The 23,222-nt window shown below is 36.9% G+C and overlaps 1 protein-coding gene across 1 annotated transcript in view; it reads right to left on the reverse strand.

Annotated features, from left to right (window-relative positions):
- Nucleotides 1-2,705: 2,705 nt before the first annotated feature.
- Nucleotides 2,706-23,222, reverse strand: part of ANKRD28 (ankyrin repeat domain 28) — a 201,476-nt gene continuing 180,959 nt past the window's right edge. The window contains 11 exon segments of the mRNA XM_047737492.1: nucleotides 2,706-5,970; nucleotides 13,073-13,164; nucleotides 13,939-14,021; nucleotides 14,466-14,496; nucleotides 14,498-14,546; nucleotides 15,178-15,323; nucleotides 16,239-16,322; nucleotides 16,412-16,499; nucleotides 21,975-22,194; nucleotides 22,731-22,789; nucleotides 22,792-22,847. Of these exon segments, the coding sequence (XP_047593448.1) occupies nucleotides 5,684-5,970; nucleotides 13,073-13,164; nucleotides 13,939-14,021; nucleotides 14,466-14,496; nucleotides 14,498-14,546; nucleotides 15,178-15,323; nucleotides 16,239-16,322; nucleotides 16,412-16,499; nucleotides 21,975-22,194; nucleotides 22,731-22,789; nucleotides 22,792-22,847 (1,195 nt within the window). The 3' untranslated portion in view covers nucleotides 2,706-5,683.

Genomic DNA, 23,222 nt, shown 5'->3' on the forward strand with positions numbered 1-23,222 from the left:
TTTTTTTTTTTGTCAGAGAGAGAGAGGGAGAAAGCAAGCACAGGTAGACAGAGTGGTAGGCAGAGGCAGAGGAAGAAGCAGGCTTCCTGCCGAGCAAGGAGCCTGATGTGGCTCCCAGGACGCCGGGATCATGACCTGAGCCGAAGGCAGCCGCTTAACCAACTGAGCCACCCAGGCGTCCCGAAAATGCAACTTTTCTTAAAGTTTAGAGAAGGATAAAAGGAAAAAATATGTCAAGATTAAATTACTGGCTTTTCTAATTAAGGAAATACTATTTCAGTCTATACTTCAGTCCTAAGTTAAGAAGAAGACCAATAAAAATCCTGAGAAGGGCAAGAGGAGAAAAAAACCACAAAGAAAATGAGGACACAAAAATGAGGAACGAAGTGGAGAAATGGAGACTTCTACAAGTGCTGGAGTGGGAGCTCCTGGCTGGCTCAGTCAGTGGAGTGTGCAACTCTTGATTTTGGTTGTGGTTTGAGTCCCACGTTGGGTGGAGAGATTACTTAAAAATAAGATATTAAAACAAAAACAAAAACAAAAACAAGCACTGGAGATGGAGAAATGATCTAGACCAAGTGGAGTGCTTTATGGACCAGAGGGTTTTTTTTGTTTGTTTAGAAGTAGTCACTGGTCAAGCTTTACTTTTTCTTTTCTTTTCTTTTTAAGATTTTGTTTATTTATTTGACAGACAGAGATCACAAGTAGGCAGAGAGACAGGCAGAGAGAGGGAGGATGCGGGGCTCGATCCCAGGACTCTGAGACCATGACCTGAGCCGAAGGCAGAGGCTTAACCCACTGAGCCACCCAGGTGCCGCTCAAGCTTTACTTTCTATCTTCCATTAGACTGGGCTCTGGTTTGGGACGGATGTCACAGTTAAGACATAAGAGGGGACTGGTGCTACATTCTTGTGGAATTTTAGGTAAGGGAAAGGGTGGATTCTTCACCTTTGGAAAAGAGTAAATCCAATACTTTCTAATCAGTCTGCACTGTCAAAGAACTTTCCAAGTCAAGATATATTTTGCTACCCAGTTTCACATCTTAACTACCTACATGAGAAGGGATACCACAAGAAAGAATGAACAGGCAAAAAGCAAAGACTATCAATAATGCCTATGGACAAACTGAAAACAATGACTGGTTGGCTCATCATTGCAGGGCTGAGTGAAATGTGGAAACTGAGCTCAAACTATCTTTCCCCAACACGCAGTGTCAAAATGGCCCCATCCCATTGAGGTTGGGCTTGGCCATAGAATTTGCTCTGGCCAGGGGAGTATTAGCAGATGTGATGCATGCAGAAGCATAAACCATGTTTGTGTGATAAGGCTTGCCTTCTTGTGCTTTTGTCATCATCACGGAGAAGTTCTGGACAACTTCTGCAGTCTAGTCCAAGTCTGAAGAACAACAGAGAGGGAGCAGACCCAAGCCTGCCAGCCAACCTGCAAAAGCATGAGTGAGAATAAATTAAAGTTGAGATTTGGGGCAGCAATAGCAACTGAAACGTAAGTACACATTTTTCTCTTAGACTCATCCTAAGGGCAAATCTTGTTACCTCTTCCTTCACTGCTACATGTCCAGAATCTAGCACACTTTCTGGTAACTAGCAGATATGCAATAAACATCTGTTGTAGTCACATTTGTTTCTCCTAATATTAGTGACTTAGGAGAATAAAACAGAAAGGAACTTACATAGTTTAGTTGTAAAGCATGTGGTCGAACTTCAAAAGTATCTATTTCAACAAGGACCAGAAAACATGTTAGAGGTTGTTAGGTGGTTAAGAGTGTGGACTATGGAAATGACTGCCCAGATTTAAATCCAGGCTTTACAGTTACTGGTCAGGTCATCTTGGGCAAGTTACTTCACCTTTCTGCCTCATTCCTCATCTGTTAAATGGTACTATTAATAGTACCTATCTTCCCAGATAGTTGTGTGGATTAAGAGATGTATTTCAATTACTTACAACCTCACCCAGTATGTGATAAACACTTAAGAGGCATTCTGAGTTATTACCACCAGTGTAAGATGATTTTGAGTAAGGTTATTAAAGTCCTCTTTGCCTGCTCTTCCAGTCACCTATTTATATCTTTTTGTTCTCACTTTTGTTATCTCATCTCTGTACATGTGTATAATTAGCTCTTTTGTAGGTTGGCATGGTCTTTTTCTGCTCTGGAGTGTTAAATGCTGACACCTATTCCATCCTCTCTCTTCCACCAACCCATTTTACAAACTACTGATTTTGTTCTTTTCACTTAAGATGGTATTTGCCCCTTTCTCCACCTGCTCAAAGCATAGCTGACATTCCTCAGTGCCCAGCCTAAATGTCATCTCTTCCAGGAAGCCTGTTCTGATCTTTTCCAAAGTCATCTTTCTCTGACCTTCCTTAGCTGTTCATCTCTACCTCAATTACAATTTTATACTTTCTATTTTCAGGTGTATGTCTTTCCATGATGAGACTGTAACTCCTAGAGGACACCACAATTTCTAGGCTCACTTTCTGCCCATTCCCACCCTCTAGTATATGGCAGGCAAGCAATAAATATTTGTTGAATGAATGTATTTGAGAAGCCCACATAGACTCATCTAAATTTTAAGTTTTTCATTGAGAAGCCGTCAAGTTTTTAAATAAAGGTTAAAAACTCGTTGGAATACTAATTAGACATTAAAAGAGAAAGAAGTTTACATATAAAAAAGAAAGACACTTGATTTATCGCATTAAAAAACTTTATTTCATTTAAAAGGTCCAATATAAGCCAAATTAAACCCCAAATTGACAGCTATACTTAGAGCTCCTGAACTAAATGGCACTGTTTGAGTTGAGTGTCTTGTTAAAGGAGGTCATTTGCTATTACCACCATTTCCCCCAAAGTAGTTCTAGAACAGAAGCTGGTATTATTATAATACTCATCAGATATTTCAGATGTCATCTTTCATGCAGAAGTTAAAAAAGCAAACAGGCTTTTCTGTTCTGAGTATAAAAACCACTACAGAGCAGGGCCTGCATGCTTTTGACATACAAGGTGTAACTATAAAGGAACTTACTGTGCTGCTGTGTTCATTCACTGAAGTTGTCCATGTACGTACTCCAACAATACTAGGGCTGTTCAAATACTATTTGAACCAGTAGTTTGGGATTTCCCTTCATTAGGTGCAGACCAAAGGAAGTGGCTGATCAAGCTGGGGATAGACTATCACAAAATGCGATCACAAAGCAATGAAACAGACTTCCTAGTGGGCAAGCGATTGAAAGAACCACCTCACAAATATTTTCAGTAATAGCATCATTTACATAAAGTGATGCAAGATTTAAGTTCTGCCATGTGTGAGGATAGGTTAAAAACAGCTTGTTACTTTATAGCTACACCTTGGATTTCATTAGATGGGTAAATCTGCGTTTAATGAGTCCTTCTGGAAATCACTTCAGCAGGTAAGTCAAACAGCCTGTAAAAGAGAAGACATGGCAGAGGGCGTGAGATTCATCCTTCCAACGTTTTCGCGTTCTCTTGGAGGACAGAGACCCGGGCCCAAGGACAGAAGTTACCGGGAGGGAGGCTTCAACTCCAGATCATCTAAGGAAGACCTTTCTAACAGTTAGAGCTGCTCAACAACTGAATGGACTGCTTGGTGAGGTAGAGTCACTGGAAGTATTCAAGGTGGAAAGATCACCCTTGTAGAAGGGACTCCTGCATTTGTTAAGAGGTTAGACTGGATGAACCTCAGGTCTCTTTCAATTCTGAGATTCTAGAAAATTCCCTCAGGGAATTCAGAAGAGAATTCCTAAAAGGAAAGAGAAAGCACACATATGTATACTTTTAGAATCCTCGAGTTTTTTTTTTTTTTTTTTTCAAAAGGTACAATAGAAAATGTAGTCCACTGTCTTTAAAATGCAAATTCACCTTCCTACCACTAATAATTAGGAAGGGTCCATTATGACTTCTTTATATTATAAAGAAAAGATGGAGGATTACATTTATAATTTCTGTAAATATTTTAGAAAAAATGCTTAAAATCTAGTAGTCAATGCCCTAGAAACTTTATAGATTTTTAGGTAATATGCACAGATACAAATACATTATTCATTAAATACAACTCACATCTGTGTTTTATTATACTCTAAAATATACAGGAATCTTGATGTACTGAAAGAGTGCAAGTAAATACAGTATTCAAGCAGTCACTATTTCTATGTACATGCTCATTAATTCTTCAAAAACCCCACAAAATTATCAAATAGATCAAAATACTGTTCTGTGTTTTCACACTTTATATTCAGAAAAACCAGCTGAAATTTACAATGTCATAAAGTTTCCAGTTTCACAATACAAAAAGGATAAAATGAAATTGGGTATCATTTTGTGAAAATTTATGGAACTTTATCCAGATCTGTAAGACCCCTACATATGTGAAATCATTCTTACTGGGAAAGTGACAGTTACAGTAAAAGCAGAACCTTATAAATTGTCATTTAAAAGCCTAAACATCAGCCTTTCTCTATTATTTGAAAGGCAATTTTCCAATTCAGCAGGCAATTGCTTCTTTCCCCAAGTAGTAGCTTGTTTAAATCTGAATAGGACCCAATACAGAAATGCCTTCCAAGAGACCGATAATGTTAACTTATCAATAATAAGGGATTTTTTTTTCCTTTTTGATTATTCACTAATCAATGAAAACAAAAATCCCCCAATCCATTGTGGAGGCACAAAAGTTAACATAAGTGATGAAGGTGTACCATCCAAAGTAGCAAGGTCAAAAACTCCATTCCCCAGGATCACTTTAGCTGAAACAGGGTGAAAATAATCCATTTTTTGATTTCATGAAATTTTCTTCTTCTAGGAAATTCTTTACATTCAAACAAAAATAGTTCAATTTTAAACCTAAACCATTCAAAACTGGGCAACGATGGCCTGACCTCAATATATCTCATGTCTACATCACAAGTATTTTCACCCTGACTGCACTCAGTCAGCTGGTTTTTAATTCTAATATTATAAAAGTTGGAATTTTTAAATTTTTATGTAAAAGAAAAAATGTAAAAATACATCTGCTTTCTCTCATGGTTTATTACAGTATCCGAAGGCTTTCAGATGTTTTCTTTAAAAAAAAAAAATCAACATTTAAAACCAAATCTCAGCTTCATTTTTCAGAAATATTAAAGTTTGGTTTAGATAATGTCTCATTTCACCTATTCTGGTTTCCACAAAATGACATTCTATTAAAAACTTTTAAGTTACTTGGTCCTTTGGCAATCTGCTGTGCACATAATGCCTACTGTATCAAACTTTTATTGCCCTTAAATTTAGTTGTAGTTTTATTGGTAAAATTTAAATCTAGTGTTCTTATCTCTTCTTTTACAATAGTGTTGCTTGTGTATGCAGATTAGGGTACACAGTGTCCCAAATTATTCCTGGCACTGCAAAACCAAATTAAACAAATCCACAAAGTAACTTGATATCAAAGTGTTTTCCTCTGGTCAAGTCTATTTCAAGACTCTAGAAGTTCCTTTTGCAAAACTTGCCTTTAAAATTCTTCTTCCTAACGTCATCACATTTCTCTTATTTGCTCACTCTGCGATCTTCCCTCTTAGGTTGCATTTATAGGTGAATCAGAAAGTGCCTTTTTCCTGAAAAAGCACAATCAGAAGTGTTAGTGTCCGAACTCCTCACTCAGACCTCTGGCTCGGCCTCTTAGTAGGTCTCGGAATCAGAGTCATTGAGCTCGTCCACATCGGTGTATAAGTACTCCTGTTCCCCACCAATGTTATTGAAACTGCAATAGGAGCTAGGTTCATTCCTCATGATGGGCAAGGCTTCAAAGCTGACTGTTTTTGAGGTGTTGGTGTAACGGTTAATGGCGTTGAAAGTCAGGGATGATAAAGGGCTACTTGACGAGACAGGCATCATGGTGGCCAAAATGAGAGCGAGGCAATCAGCCACATCCTTGTTGGGGGCACAGGCCAAAGCTGGGGTATAGCCTAGAATTAAAAATAAAATTTCAGTAATTAAACATCAGGAGATAAGAAAATAAGCCTAATGGCCTGTAGTTCTAGATAGTTTAAATTACTTGGCTTATGATAAATTGGCTTAATAGAATGATTCAGAAATTTCCAATCAGTAGAAAAGAGTAAAGTCCTAGAAATTTAGGGTGGGAGGAGGATATGTGTGTGTTTGTGTATATGATGAAAAGGAAAAGGAAAGGAAAGAAAAGGAAATTGAGGCCCAGAGATGGATGATTTCTCCAAAATCTCAAAACTTATCCATAACCACCTAAATTCACAGAAGATATAGAACTAGAATTAGACAAACAAACAAACAAAAACCCTTAGACTGATCAAGTTTGCTTCAGAGTGGTGAAAGAATCTTAGTAATTTGTAGTTATATTTAGTGCTTACATACGGAGAAATCTAAATGTGTACAGATTCATGAAGAAGCACTGAGCAGGTGCACAAAGATGTGTGATCAATGAATGGAATGATACTTGGCTGTGGATCAACTTTTCTCTTAGGGACACAGAACACTGAAGAAAAACAGGAGATAAACAGGTAAACTTTAAAAACTCCTAAGTCAACACCAATGTTTCAACTCTTCCTTTCTTTTAGAAGATGGACTTTAACCTTAAGTCAATACAAAGTATCAACAAACTGAGTAAGTTAATATTTGGTACCTTGGCTGGTACAAGATCCTGTCTTGAAAATGAAGTGAGAGAAGATGGTGAGAGCACACCAAATGATGCCAAGTTTACATTACCCCACATGGAACTCTAGCAGCAAATGTCTTCAAGTTTATTTGTTTATTTATTTAAGATTTTATTTATTTATTTGACACAGAGAGAGATCACAAGCAGGCAGAGCAGCAGAGGGAGGAGGAGAAGCAGGATCCCTGCTGAGCAGAGATCCACATGCAGGGCTCGATCCCAGGACCCTGAGATCATGACCTAAGCCAAAGGCAGAGGCTTAACCCACTGAGCCACCCACGCAACCCAAAAGTCTTAAAGTTTTAATTTATAGCTTCATTTTCTGTTATACATCTGGACAGTTTTCCCTATTAATATATATACAAATGCTTTAGCTTTCATACTCATGTATGTACAGTTGACCCTTGAACAATGTGGGGGCAAAGGGAAAGGCTAGGGGCATGAACCCGTGCATAGTCGAAAATCTGCAAAACTTTTGACTCCCCAAAACTTAACTACTAACAGCCTACAGTCAACTGGAAGCCTTACCAATAACATATAACAGTTAATTGACATTTATTTTGTATGTTATATGTATTCTTATAATAAAGTAAGCTAGAGAAAAGAAAGTCGTAAGAAAGAGGAAAATACATTTATAGTACTGTAAAAAATCCATGTTATTAAATGACCCATGTAGTTCAAACCTGTGTTGTTCAAGGGTCAATTGTATATATTTTACAATTTTTATTTATATATTTTATTATTTATACACGTTATATAAAATATATAAATATATTTATATATTTTATAATTTTTTTAAATAGCTAAGTGTTTTATCAAAAAATAAACAGAGGCACCTGGGTGGCTCAGTGGGTTAAGCCTCTGCCTTCAGCTCAGGTCATGATCTCAGGGTCCTGGGATCGAGCCCCTCATCGGGCTCTCTGCTCAGCAGGGAGTCTGCTTCTGCCTCTCTCTCTCTGCCTGCCTCTCTGCCTACTTGTGATCTCTATCAAATAAATAAAATCTTAAACAAACAAACAAACATTAATGTAGCCACTATCCAGATAAGAAAGAGAATATCACCAGCAAACCAGGAGCTCCACATGTCCCTTCACTATCCCTTTTCTCTTCCATAATTATGTGGTAATCATGGCTGAATTATGTGGTAATCATGGCTGTGCTTTTCGTTTTAGTTATATTCATAAATGCTATAGTTTAGTTCTGACTTTTTCTGAACTGAATATAAACGGAACCATATAGTATATATTATTTTATATCTGACTTCTTTCACTTAACATCATGTCTGTGAGATTTATCCATGTTATTGTATATAACTATAGTCAATTCATTTTCATTGTTTATACATTCCATTATTGTGATTATACCATGGTTTAGTTATCCATTCTAGCTACTGGACATTTGGCTGTTTCCTGTTCTCCTATATATTTTTATCCATTCTGTATTAGCCTTGAGAAGGAAGAAATATTTTTTTCCCTTCAAAACTCTCCCCCCTTTTTAAGGGTCAAAGGGAACAACTGATGCTCCTGCAAACTTGGCAGGAGTGACTGAAGGGTGTGCATTTTTTTTTTTTTTTTTTTGTATTTTAAACATTTTATTTATTTGACAGACAGAGATCACAAGTAGGCAGAGAGGCAGGCAGAGAGAGGGGGGAAGCAGGATCCCTGCCGAGCAGAGAGGCCGATGTGGGGCTCGATCCCAGGACTCCGGGATCATGACCTGAGCTGAAGGTGGAGGCCCAACACACTGAGTCACCCAGGCGCCCCAGGTGTGCATTTTTAAATTAAACCCTGTTTACTCAAAATGAAAGAGCTCTTTCAAGAGTTCTTCTATAAGTCTGAGGGTGCCTGCTGGACTGCAGAACAGGCAGGCAGAACAACCCTTTAGACAGGCCACGATGCCTTGGATCAGAGTTAAGGGTGGAGGGGGAGAAGAGTATCTCAGAAGTGCTCTACAGTTGGAATATGACAAAAAGCAGGCTCCTCTCCTCTGCATGGAGTTGACAGGGTCAGCTAAAGAGAAAAGTAAGAGAAGCAAACTGCCTCAGGATGAGGGTCTAATCTATCCCATGCAAGTATAAAATATTTTGCTTCCTCCAGAAAATCCATGGAAATATATTGCTATGACTTGTCAACTCTGGGTCCTGAGTACTATTTCACATTGCAAAATGTGTTAGAAGATACCCAGGTGGTCACAGATGACCTTCATTGTCATCTGTTATATTATCCCTTTTGTTTATTTATAAGGAAAAAAATATAAAAAACATTAAAAATGATCAACAAAGATCTGAATACTAGCTAATGACTCAGAGTCTCATTATGTGGCCAAACATATAAAGTTAGCATTTTAGGCTGCTCATTTTACTCTCTATATAGAGAGTATTTCCAGAGTAGCTGTATTTCCAGAAATCGATTTACTGAAAATGAAAATTTCTTTTAAAGCTCTGTAGTCTGAACTTACAGGTGATATCATTCACTTCTTTGGATCTCATGACTATACATACTTATGATGCCCAAATCTTTATGTGCAACCTAGATTTTGCTTTTGGTCTCTAGATCCGTATGTCCCATTATCCACTTGGGAGCTTCCACTGAAATTTTCTCATGCCCCTGTATGAATCTAGCTCTTACTCCTACTTTCCAGTCTTAAACAATGGCACTCCCATCCACACAGCACTCCAAGCCAGGAGGTATGAGACTTCTTCTCTCACAAAGTACCAATGATTCCCTCCATAAGATCTCTAGAAACATTTATATCTTTTCATCTCCAGTGCTTCTACCTTAATTCTGGTTACCAACTTCTCTCACCTGTAAATGTTAATTTGTTTTCCCATTCTAATCTTGCTCTCTCCTTCAGACTAACTGCTAATCTCCCAGTGCACAGATCCTTTGCCACTTTATCTAAGAGGCTCTGGCACAACTCCAATATTTACTGCGTCCTGTGCTCTATCTCTAAATATGTCACACTCTCTGCTTAGAAAGCTCTCTCCCCACTTTCTTACTTGTCCTTTGGATTTCGGCTTACAGGTCCCCCTTTTTTGGGGGGGGATGCCTTCCCTGATCCTGTAAGAAAGACTTCGAACACTCTCTTACCTATTCTCACAGCATTTTAAGTTTACTCCAAATGAACCACTTTCAGTGCATTGTAACAGCCTGTTTATACTCTCCATTTAAAGAAGTAGCCAGTCTTATTCTATACATCCTATCTTCAGAACTGAGCACAGTACCTGGCACAATCACTCACCCAGTAAATAATCACTCATCATGTCCAGGAACTCTCCTAAGCACTTAGAATATAACAGTAATGCAACTGATACAGACTCCCTGGCACTGTGGAGCTTCTGTTCATTCTAGTGGGGGAGACACACAATTGACATAATAAAAAATTAAATTATATAAAAATAGATATATAAATTATATATAATACAATATAATATATATTTATATATTATATATATATATAATATTTATATTATACATATATTATATATAATATAATTATATATAATTTATAAAATTATATATAAATAGATATATAAATATATCTATTTGAAGATAAGCTTTATGAAAAAAAGAAAGCAGAAAGAAAAGAGCAGGATGACAAGGACTGAGAATGCTGTGGCAGAGGTCTATAACAGGTGTAGTATAAATTGGTTCACCACAGGCTTCACTAAGAAGATAAAACTTGAGGGGCGCCTGGGTGGCTCAGTGGGTTAAGCCGCTGCCTTCGGCTCAGGTCACGATCTCAGGGTCCTGGGATCGAGTCCCGCATCGGGCTCTCTGCTCAGCGGGGAGCCTGCTTCCCTCTCTCTCTGCCTGCCTCTCTGTCTACTTGTGATCTCTCTCTGTCAAATAAATAAATAAAATCTTAAAAAAAAAATAAAAAAAAAAAAAAAAGAAAACTTGAGTAAAGATTTGAAACAGTTAAGGAATTTACTCAAAGACTTGCTTGAGGCCAGAGTGTTCCAGGCAGAGAAAGTAGCCAGGATAAAGATCACAATGCACATAGATCCCTGGTGTGTAGGGGCTGGCATGACAGAATGGAGAGAAGAAAAGAGTAGGAGATGAGGTTAGAGAGGAAATAGGGCAGTGGACTAATCACGAAGGGCCTTGAAGATCACTGTGAGTCAAGTGAGATTCAAATGAGTAGTGTCTTGTCACATATTTTGAAAGGATCCAGGCCAGGGTGGTAAGCACAGAAAAGGTGGAACTACTGGAGGAAGATCAGTAGTATATGAAGGATTGTACACTGGGTATGAGAAAGAGGAGTCAAGAACTCCAGGTTTTCATCCTGAACAATTACAAGGATGGGAACGGTCATCAACTGAGATCAGGAAGCTGTGGGGAGAACAGGGTTGGCAGGGAAAGGAGAAGAGTCAATTCAATTCTGGACGAGTTAGGTTTGAGCTGTTTATTAGATACCCACATAGTACTGTCAATTAGGCAGCTGGATCTGCAAATGGATCACATCTCTATAGAGACTGAGAGGTCTGGGCTGGAGATATAAATCCAGAAATTCTCAGCATGTACGTTGTATCAAAGAACCAAAGGACTGAATATAGATAGGGAAAGCAAAAAACCAAGGACCAAGTCCCAGAGCCCTCCAATATTAAGAAGTTAGGGAGAAACTTCACAAAAGAAACTGAGAAGGAATAACTAGTAACACCGGGTGAAAAACAAAGAAGTGTTAAGTTCTAAAAGCCAAGTAAACAAAGTTTAACGAAGAAAAAAGTATATACCTGAAACTAATGTTGCATGTTAATTATGCCTCAATTAAAAACTTATAAAATAAAAAAACAAATTTCAGTCCCAGGGAATCTGGCTACTTAATCCAACCATCAAAACAACAAAGTTACAAACCCTCACCCAGTTATCAATGGAAGGAACCAGGTATTTATGAATGAAGGCAGACTGGGTTCACCTACAGGAGGATATTGTAATCAAACCAAATGACTCTCCCTCTTACCCCAACCTAAAGTGATCTGTACCTATTTATCCATTTAACAGTGTGCAGCATAAAGGAAAATATGGAGATTATTTGGGGGAAATATTGAACACTTGCTATGGCAGACTGCAACCTTCACATCCCTAGGTACTCCCTTATTCCTGTATATTTTAAATTCTATATTAAAACCCTTATTCCTGTAAAAAAAAAAAAAAAAAGAAATAATCAATTGTGCCAAATTCTGCTAAGTCAGGTACAATGAAAACTTAAGAAATGATTCAATATTGTGGAGATCATTGGTGATCTTGAGGACAGTGTACCAGTGTGGTGGGGGCAAAGAAGTGGTGGTAACAAAGATCTGACTCCGTGAGGGGTCTCAGAAGAGAATAAAAGAGGGGAAGGCGGCAGCACAGCCGCCTCAAGTCAACACTTGAGTAACTGTGCTGCAAAGGGGTACAGTTTTGCAGTACTTGTGGAATAGTTAGATTAATGGGAGGTTTTTTTTTTCTTTAAGATTTTATTTAAGAGAGAGAGAGAGCACATAAACCAAAGGGAGGGGCAGAGGGAGAAGCAGACTCCCCGATGAACAGGAAACTCGATCCCAGGACCCCAAGATCATGACCTGAGCCGACAGCCCCTGACTGAGCCATCCAGGTGCCCCTTATATAGAAGATTTTTTAAGATGAGGGAAATAATGTTTATATACACATGGGAATAATCTAGGAAGGGTCCTACAAGAAGTCCTTATTGCTCATTCCTCGTTAGTATAGTGGTGAGTATCCCTACCTGTCAAAAAGTCCTTATTACAGGACACAGTGAAGAATTGCTAAAGTGACAGTCTCAAGTAGGCTTAAGGGGATGGTGATAGGATCTAGTGAATATTAGGAACATTAACTTGATTTATTTTTTTTAAACAAAGTGTTACTTTTTTTTTTTTTTAAAGATTTTATTTATTTATTTGTCACAGAGAGAAAGATAACACAAGTAGGGGGAGTAGCAGGCAGAGGGAGAAGCAGGTTCCCTGCTGAGCAAGGAGCCTGATGCAGGACTCAATCCCAGGACCTTGGGATCATGACCTGAACCCAAGGTAGATGCTTAACCAACTGAGCCACCCAGGCATCCTTGAAGATTAACTTTAGATAAGAACCTGGCTCTTAAGGGCCTTGATAAATATTTGCTGACCGAACAAATTCTCTGAATACTGAGATGAATGAAGGTGGTAACATTAAGCCAGGTAGTAAAATTCAGAAGTTTATCTCTTACACAGACTCTTCTTATTTTTCTTGCCCTTATTGCCTTTGCCACATGGTACTATTCAATATTAATTTCAGCTCTCCTCTTTAACCAACACAAAATATCCACATTTATTTCACTTCAAATATGAATAGGAAAATAAAACCTTCAGTAAAATATAGGTTAAGGAAAAATACAGAACTACTTACCATTTTCATCTACTGCAAGCACACTTGCTCCTTTCCCCAAAAGTTCCTGAACCACCATTGTCAGCCCATTTCGGGCAGCAACATGCAGAGGTCTGGGGGAAAAAACAATACATGTGTACACACACACAGGTAAGTGGCCCTGAGTACGTACATACACACACACACACGCACTTTCTTTTGCAATTCTGGTTGTTGAAGGGCATTTTTGCTAAGTTGTGATGACCCAGAAATATAAAATTGAGGAACCCAATCTTAACAGCAATACAGATGGGAATGGGGGACAACAAAATCAAAGTGCAGAGTGTGCTGCCAAACCCTCCAACGTGCATAAGCATAGCACTGTCCCCTGCCCCCAGAGCCATCTATCTCTTCTAATACCTTTTGTTTGTTTCCTTCTAAGACTCAATGGTTAAGAAGGTTTTACTAAATAAACTGCATTCTTAAGTTGTTTTAAAAAATGATGTTGGCAAATACATATAATAGAATATACAATAAAATCCACTAATTGAATAGTACAAATTTCAATTTCAATTTTTTCAAAAATTTACAGGTTCTGTGGCTAGTTTTTGGACCCTCAAGAGATCTGACATGTGAATGGGAACCAGTATTATAATTTATTTATTTTTAAAACAAGGCTCAACATAAAATAGCAAATGGAATTGCAAGGGAAAAATGGGAGACTCTGATCTAAGATCTAAGGGGTCACTTGAAAGACAGCTGCTCACATTAAGAACTTGATTCTTTCTGAAATCTCTCTAGTTTACAGATACATGTCAAGCTTTTTACCTCATTTATTGCTGGGGTCAAATAACATTATTCTAGTTGACTTTCATAAAACAGGTTTACACCAGACTGAAAATACTCACGTTTGCAAGGCTGCATTGGTTGCATTGATGAGGTTTCTATCTGTTATCTTTTCCAGTATTAACAAGGCACTAGTTTCATGACCCTAAAATTATGGCAAATAACTCTTAAAAACTTAGTTATCATTAAAGATAAATATACAAAATCAATAAAACCTCAACTCCTTGGCTATACGATATGTACATCACCATATACATGCCATAGATTTTTTGGCTAACAATGCCTTGAATATTGTCTGAATGTGTTGGTGAATAGGGCTGGGGAGAGGACAGGAATATTTAAGACTGGAGAGATTACGTTTAGACTTCACTCCAAAACTTACTTGGCCCACTGGAGACTTTGATATATCATGGTGCCTAACAGGAGAGTAATTTTCCCCCCCTCAAGAAATCTGATGCCAGTGATCAGTACAGAGGTTTCGATCTCTAGCTCTGTTCACTTCAGTGCAGTAGGAAAGTTTCACTAAGTTTGGGGAAAATGCCACTGTTAATATAAACAATGAAAACGTACCCTTAAAATGTGTACCTACCTTGCTGCAAGCCAAATGGAGGGCGGTGTTTTACTGTTATCTTGTAAGTCAGATCTGCACTAGCACTGCTAACCAGCATCTCTGGCAGGAAAAATTACATCAATCTTATATTTATGAACACATATCTTAGATTCCTAATAAACTCACTGTGGTAGAAATAAAGATACAAAACAACAATATCCCTCTAGTGAAAGTTTAAGAAAAATACTGTAACCTAAAATATATACACTGTATCATCAGGTTATCCTGCAAGTCACAGACACAATGGCAACATTTATGCTGTGAGAGCTTACTAAATTTCAAATAATGCCTTAAACACTCTGGATTTATACTCTCACAATAACCCTACAAAGGAGGCACTGTTACTTTCCTAAACTTCAAAAATGAAAAAATTGAGTCATAAAGTCACTTAATTGGTAGAACTAGGACTCATATGCTGTCCATCTAACTCCAGAGCCAGGGTCTTTACCATTATCCTACACTGCCTTGCTATAGTAAGACTGTTTAATCAGCAAGGGCAAATGAAAACATTTTGGCCCTAGATAAAAATGTGGGTTGAAAGCATGCTAAAGGTTTTAAATCTCAGGAGATAACTGTGGCAAATTTGACAGAGTCAGAAAGCTTGGGATCTAAGTTTTCCATAAGTTAAATACACATAAGCAATACAGTATTATAGCATCAGAATAATACAAGCCTTAACCAGTGTCTTTACCAACTGTATTTGTCTGTCCATTTTCTGCGGCCATCATGAGAGGTGTTTTCCAGAAGAGTCTATAGAATTTAACTTGAGCATTATGGCTGAGAAGCAGCTGTAAACACTCTACATGGTCTGTGAAGGCGGCTGCATGGAGAGGGGTTCTGTAATACAAAGAAAAAGGAAGATTTCACTAAATCTGTTTTTCTCATAGTCTAGAAAAAATTATTGCTGAATTTATGACAAGTAATTTCCAAGGGTTTACATATTAGGCTATAAAATCATTGCCTCGATACAAATAGGCTTAATGGAGCTTAATAATTTCTGCCAGAGTAACTGGTATTTGGTAATATAAAAGGCCCTTAATTAAACTAGTACAACATAAAATTGCTAAACAAAATTACATCACTAAGGAAATTTAGAAGAAATAAATCCTGACCCAATATTGCCACCTGTTACAACTGGTGGACTCTTCTCCAGCCTTTATTTATATTAGAAAACTGTTAAATTTATTAATAATCATCTTTGGTAACAACATACCTTTAAGAAAATGAGAGGGGAATCTTACATTTTACAAGTTTTAAAGAGGAAGACTGGGCTAAAATCGTAATAAAAAAGCTTTTTATAACGAGAATTACATATAGTGCATAAATATTAATTACATTTATAATTATGTAATTTATAATACATTATAACATTAAGATTTCATGACAATTTATACTTCCAAATATAAAAATCAACTTTTACTTAATAATGGGTTCTCTGTTAATTCTTCCACACTAATCTAGTAGTTAAATTTTTTCCTATTGCAAGTCAAGCTATTTCTATGTAGTTGAATTCCTACCTTACTTTTTTTTTTTTTTAAAGATTTTATTTATTCATTTATTTATTTGACAGAGAGAGAGAGAGAGAGAGAGATCACAGGTAGGCAGAGAGGCAGGCAGAGAGAGAGGAAGGGAAGCAGGCTCCCTGTTGATCAGATAGCCCGATGTGGGGCTCTATCCCAAGACTCCGGGACCATTACCTGAGCTGAAGGCAGAGGCTTTAACCCACTGAGCCACCCAGGCGCCCCAACCTACCTTCCTTTTGAATCTGTGGCGTTCACGATGCTGGCACCTAAAGTATCAATTAACATTTCAGCAGCACCTTCGTTGTCATTTATCCTGTGTAAGGTAACAAAGTGATCACTCTCACAGCAATGGTGTATTTCTTATATAGTCAAAGCAAATCTGATTCACCTGCCTTTACTTACACAGCACAATGCAAAGGACTGAAAGCATTTCCTTCCATTTTCTGGAAAACTTCCTGTTCTAAAAGAAGTTCTACACAGGTCTCATGACCTAAATAAAGTAAATGAGATCGGATATTAAAATCCAAAAAAGAAAATTGCCCAAATATACCCACATATCCCTAACACAAATAAGAAAAAACTTCACGTGGATTAAAAATAACTGAGCTCACTGAATGCATTAAACATCACATCTCTAGGAGTTTTAAAATCCAAATTATGACCTCAAGACCTGAAATTCAGAAGCTTCTTGTAATTTTATAGCAGTTTATTACCGACACACAAATATTCATTTGTGGGGAAAAATTTATTCTTTTTATGATGACCAGTTAAAGATATTGTCTTTTTTTTTTCTTAAAAGATTTTATTTATTTACTTGACACCGTGATCACAAGTAGGCAGAGAGGTAGCAGAGAGAGAGGAGGAAGCAGGCTCCCTGCTGAGAGCAGAGAGCCTGATGCAGGGCTAGATCCCAGGACTCTGGGATCATAACCTGAGCTCAAGGCAGAGGCTATAACCACTGAGCCACCGAGGCACCCCTATTTAGTCATTTTTAAAAAAGTCCTATATAGCCTAATATAACTTTAAAATTAATATGTATTTATATAGCATAATTAACTTCAAAATATAAGTATTTTGATTTTAGTAATGAGCTAATGATAAAATCTCAAATACTACAGTAGTGTCTGAGGGAAAAAAGTACAAGTCTCTGTCCCCACCGCCATCTCCAGTTCTACTTTCTAGATTGTAACCACTATTACCCTAAACTGTTTCAAGAAATTTCTAGGCATATATAACTGCATGCACATAAACATGTACTACTTCCTTTTAAATTTTTATGAAAAATTTTAATTCTGCAACTTGCTTTTCACTTAATATAAATAGTACATATCCCTCTATAATAACATATATAGAAATCTTATTTTTGAAATCATTGGAAAAAAATTCACAGCATTAAAGTATATCATAAATTATTTTAATTCTAATTATGTATTTTGAGGTGACTGCTAGTTTGCATCTGTTATATAACCAAACATGCTGTAATGAAATCTTCCAGTACTTTATTTTTAAAATTTTTTTACATTTTACTTATTTATTTTTGCGAGTGTACCCAAGTGGTAGGGGGAGCCCGAGGGAGAGGCAGACTCCCCTCCCCACTCTGAGCCTGCTGGGTTCATGACCTAAAGGTAGGCACTTAACCCACTGAGCCACCCAAGCTCCCTCCAGTATTTTTTTTTTTTTAAGTATTTTTGTAGGATAATTTCCTAGAAATGGTATTGCTGGGTTGAAGGACAAGTACAGATTACTGATAGATAGGCTCACAGTTTTTATTTATTTATTTTTAAAGATTTTATTTATCTGGCGGGGGCGGGGGGGAAGGAGAGCACTCCTGCACGTGCGAATAACTCAGGGGAGGAGCAGAGGAAGAGGGGAAGAAAGAATCTCATGCAAACTCTGGACTGAGTGTGGAGCTGGATACGGGGCTGATCCCACAGCCTTGACACCATGACCTGAGTCGAAATCAAGAGTCACTCAACCAACTGAACCAGTCAGATTCCCAGGCCCACAGTTTTTGAAGACAGGGAAAAACCTAAACCTCAGATTTTCTTTACTTAATTTTTAAAGCAAGGATTTTAGTTAAAATCCAATTGCTATAATAATTGTTGCAAATGAAATGTTGCATCATTTATTTCATTAGTAATTTGGAACCTGTCTTAGGAATAAATTAGATTCTTATACAGGCTATTTGTTTATTTCTATGACTCAGTATTTGTCTAACAAAGTGATGCTAGATTTATTTTTTTAGTTACTCTATCATTTTCAAATAATAGCTCAACTTAATTTTTTTCCTATAATTTTTTTTACCAGGAAAAAAGTAAGTTTAGGAAACCTGTAACTGTTTCATCTTATGTTAGTTATCTTCTCTAATCCAATGGTTCCCAACTGGAGTAATTTTGCCTTTCAGGAGACATTCAGCCATGTCTGGAGGAATGTTTGCTCATCACAACTGGGCATGGGGTAAGGGTGCTACTTTCATTTACCGGGTAGAGGTTAGCAAGGTTGCTAAACACCTTCCATCCACCGGCAGTCCCTCACAACAAAGAATTTTTGCCAAAATGGCAATAGTGCTGAGGCTGAGAGGACTTGCTTTAACTCTTTCTCCAATATCAACTCATTACAAAGAAGTAACCATGGAAAGTTGTCCAGTACAGATTTAAGAGTTTCCTATCACCCTAGAATAGCAGTTCTCAATGTGTGAGTCTGGGGAACCACGGGGTATGGTTGCAAACTATCCTTTTCTTAAATTAGCCAGTAAAGAAATTTGCCAACCTTCTCACTAAAATTGTTTTTTGTTTGAAAAGAAGTTATTATTTATAAAAATATTATGTATATTAATAATTAATGAATTTATTATTTTATTGTTTTTAAAATTTTTTTAAAAGATTTTATTTTATTTGACAGAGATCACAAGCAGGCAGAGAGGCAGGCAGAGAGAGAGGAAGGGAAGCAAGCTCCCTGCTGAGCAGAGAGCCCGATGTGGGGCTCGATCCCAGGATCCTGGGATCATGAACTGAGCCAAAGGGAGTGGCTTAACCCACTGAGCCACCCAGGCACCCCTGAATTTATTATTTTAAGTAAATTAATAAATGTCCTTACATTTTTCAGTTCTCATTTCCAATATAGTAAGTATTGATGGCTCTAACTCCCAGATCATGAGACTGAAAGGTCTGAGAATTACTGAGTAGACTGTATACTGCAAAAAGAGAGTTCTGGGCTACTGATTACCTCCAGCAATCATATCAAGCTGAAACTTTGTGTCCTCGTTTATGAAAGGATGATACAACTGGTCTCTTCATGTTTCAGAGGGATATTCCAAGGACACTTAGAGCTTCAAAAACATTTATCAATTTTTAAAAGAAACAAAGGGATAATACAAGTACTCTTAAGTTCTGTGATTGAATGACTATATAAACTGAAAATCTGGACTTTAAATGTAGTATGTATAACCAATTCTTTTCTAAAACTTTGTCATCATTTCATTTTGAGACAAAGGTTGTTTTCTGGTTTGTTAGAGTGCTTCCAATTTTGTTTTTAGCCATGGAATAATTACTAGTGGAAGTAAAACCACTTTACATATTCTACTCTCAGAATGCCAAATTATGAAACAGACTTTTGACTATAAATATGGTATTAATTTTAGACTGCTTGTATAGCCAACACACATCTAATTCCTTTCAGCTCAATTCAGAATGCACAAATTTGCTACAGTCTGAAAATTAAGACACATCTGCTATGATCTTTAAATGGCAACCAAGCATGTAGTTCATGCAAAATCTTGTCTGTTTTGTCTCTTGTACACAAGGTGCTTAGAGAATCTAAATTTAGCAATAACAGAGTAGGAATTCACTTTAGGGAAACAGTGCTCTCCATAAAGACCTGAAAAGAAATGTCATAATAGTAACTCTCCGAAGGGCAGTTACAAGAGCAGTTTATTTACAACTAAATGCCCTGCCAGAGTAAAGACAGCTTATTTTGTGATTTTTTCCAATGGTTAATTCTCACTGATACATTAAAAAAGAAAAAAAGAACCAAGCAATAAAAATCTGCTTCAAAACAGTTTCATTTCTTGGGATGCCTGGGTGCTTAGTCAGCTAAGCATCCAACTCTTGATTTCGGCTCAGGTCATGATCTCAGGGTTGTGAGACTGGAGCCCCACAAAGGCTCTGCGATGGGCATAGAACCAGCTCAAGATTCTCTCTCCCTCTGCTACTCTCCAGCCCTCTCTAAAAACAAAACAAAAAACCAAAACAAAAAAAACCTAGTTTCATTTCTTAAATAAAACTCACATCTGTAGTATGGTAAAAACTCACATCTGTATTGTTTCCTTACAATATTAGATGGTTTTGGTTTTCCTCATACTTGCAAAATGTCGTTATATTACAAAACAAATCAAATTCCAATGGCAAAATATAGTTATCTTTTTAAATTCAGGACTAGTCTTTGGCCATTTCACTATATTCATTAAATACCAATTTTACTGAGTATAAAAGAAAAAAGAGAAGTTGAAACCCAAAGGTTTTAATCTTCAAAACTGTTCTGGCTTAGGATCTAAGGTAGTAAAAATGAAACAGACTAAACTGAGCTTGTGAATTAGCAATACATTTAACTATTCAAGTTTTGATGGTACCAACAAAATGGTACCAGAGACGGTACTCAGAGATGATGGATGCCCAATAGTCATCACAGAACAATACTCAAGAAAGAGACAAAAACTTTCTCACAGCAAAAGATTAGAACTCTCAATTCTGGCACAAGGATTAATATGAAAATTCAAATACTACATTTTAGAAAATACTTATAAAATATTTAATTAACTATAATTTTGCAAGATTCAGGTTTCTCCCCTTTCACTGTGACTCAACATTATCTGTCAAGATTTCTCTAGTAAAAGAACCATGAAGGAGCACATTACAAAAAGGGAGAAACCTCAACTCTCTGGTAAGGCAGTCAGCTGAATTTTAAAACAGATACTATACTTATTTTTTAAGTAAGTCAATATTTATATCAAGAGGTAATTCATATTTTCTTAATATTTTGAGGGAAAGTTATTAGAACTGTGAACTACTTTTTCAGGTATGCTCTCAAAACTAAGAGTAATCTAAACGCTACAATGAAATTAAAACAAATTAAAATTCCCTCATATATAGAGTTGGTGTTTACAATGTATATAATGTACCCTAGCATTTTCTAACATGATCAAATCTGTGGCCCTATGCAAGGAAAAAAAATCATTATCTCTCAACATGCCTCCTCACTTAAATTACCTTAATTAGTTACATTTCATAAGCCAAACTTCATTCTGAACATTTAAACCTTAAACAGCTTTATACTTCTCTGAGTGACTGTCAGTGAGCCCACCTATAAAAGGATCTGACTGGCTGTGAGCTTCTAGGAAGCCAAAGGTCAGTATGTTCTGATCGTGTAGCAAAGTTAACTTAACCATAAAAGCTTCTAAGTTTCTAGGTCTGTGATCTGCTAAGATTTTATTCCCTTAAAATGTGGAGCATACATGTTACTGTTGCTAGAAGGATCTTGCAATGTACTCAGAAAACATATACAGATTTCAGTTTAGAATGTGATACTTTTTTATTTTTGCTATCTTTCCCCCCCTAATACAAGTACACTTAGAAAGTAAAAGAACAAAATCAAATTATGAGCATATTATATATATAAGGACACTGTAAATATTAATAGAAGTATGTTAAAAATGCAAAAATACCTGTTGAAGCAAAGATCTAAGAAAAATTTCAAACTTAATGATGAGTTTATATCAAAAGATCTTTGGCTTTACCATGACAAGTGACAGGAGTAAGCTTACAACTACATAGGTATAGTATTTCTATGTTCCTACTGATCTCACAGTTGCCTAATAAATATTCATGAATATCACAGTGTGTTATAGTTTGTTGTCTCTGTTTGGTACATTAACAGGCATTTAATGTAGATTATAACTATATACTCAAACCGTTGTAGCAGGCCCAGTGAAGTGCTGTATATCCATGATTGTCTGCTATGGCTGGGTTTGCATCTACAGATGCTGCTGACTGCAAAAGGGCTCCAAGAACACCAATGTGTCCACAGGCAGCTGACAAGTGTATAGGTGTCCGGCCCCTGCTATCTCGAAATAAGCACTTAGCACCATGTTGAAGTAATGCATCTACACATTCTTCATGGCCTGTAACTGCCTGAAAGAAAAAGTATTTGTAGGTATTTGAATATATTATCTTGGGTACTATGTGCCAATTTAAAAAAATTTTTAAAGTCTGTATTCCCCATATTTGCCCATCAATCAAAGCATTTATCAGTTTTTTAGTAATTAAGTGTTTTTATTGGAAAGGCTTAAAAATTCATGTAAAGCAGTAACTTTATCAAAACACAAGTATTATGAAAAACAGAAATAAAGGAACTTATAAATCAGTAAAACAATGAAGGCAAAAGAGGTGAATGGTTGCAAAGGGGAAAAGACAAAATGTGTAAGAAAATAGTTGTATAATGAGAAAAGTAAAATGGACATTAAGTCTACTCAAGGTTTTGGGGTTTTAAAATTTTCTTCCAACACTGTTTCCTAAATTAAGTTGTGTTTTGTAGCTGTGTAAAATTAGTGATCCAAAACTATTAGTAAAAATCTGATGAAGAAAATAAACACAGCCTAGTTTAGTTTTAGGGAAAATGAGATCCTAAGAAATTTTTGATTAAAGGCAATGGGAACATTTTTGCTTACCCCTCTATGCAATGCTGTCCTTCCCCATTTATCTTTGGCATCTACATTTGCTCCTTTGTCAGCAGTGAGTAACAACAGTCCGTGTGCCCATTGAGAACAGACAGCATTAGAGGAGTCCTGGGCAACAACAGGAATAGGTTCAGTGTTAAGCACATGAGACTCCACTCCATGAAAAACAATTAAACAGTGTGTTGGCCTGTTTCTAAACATGCCTTTTGTGATGCAAATTTAAAGTATACTTAGATGAGAAAACTATACTTGATGCTATTCAGTTAACATATTATGATAGATTTACTAAAACAGGGGCAAAAGCATGAAGATCAACACACATCTTATTATTTTTAAAAATTTTATTTATTTATTGACAGGCAGAGATTACAAGCAGGTGGGGGCGGTGGTGGGGGGGTGAACGGGAGGAAGCAGGCTCTCTGCTGAGCAGAGAGTCTGATGCGGGGCTCAATCCCAGGACTCTGAGACCATGAGTTGAGCCAA

Source organism: Lutra lutra, chromosome 1 (genome assembly GCF_902655055.1).
Source record: "Lutra lutra chromosome 1, mLutLut1.2, whole genome shotgun sequence".
NCBI lineage: Eukaryota > Metazoa > Chordata > Mammalia > Carnivora > Mustelidae > Lutra > Lutra lutra.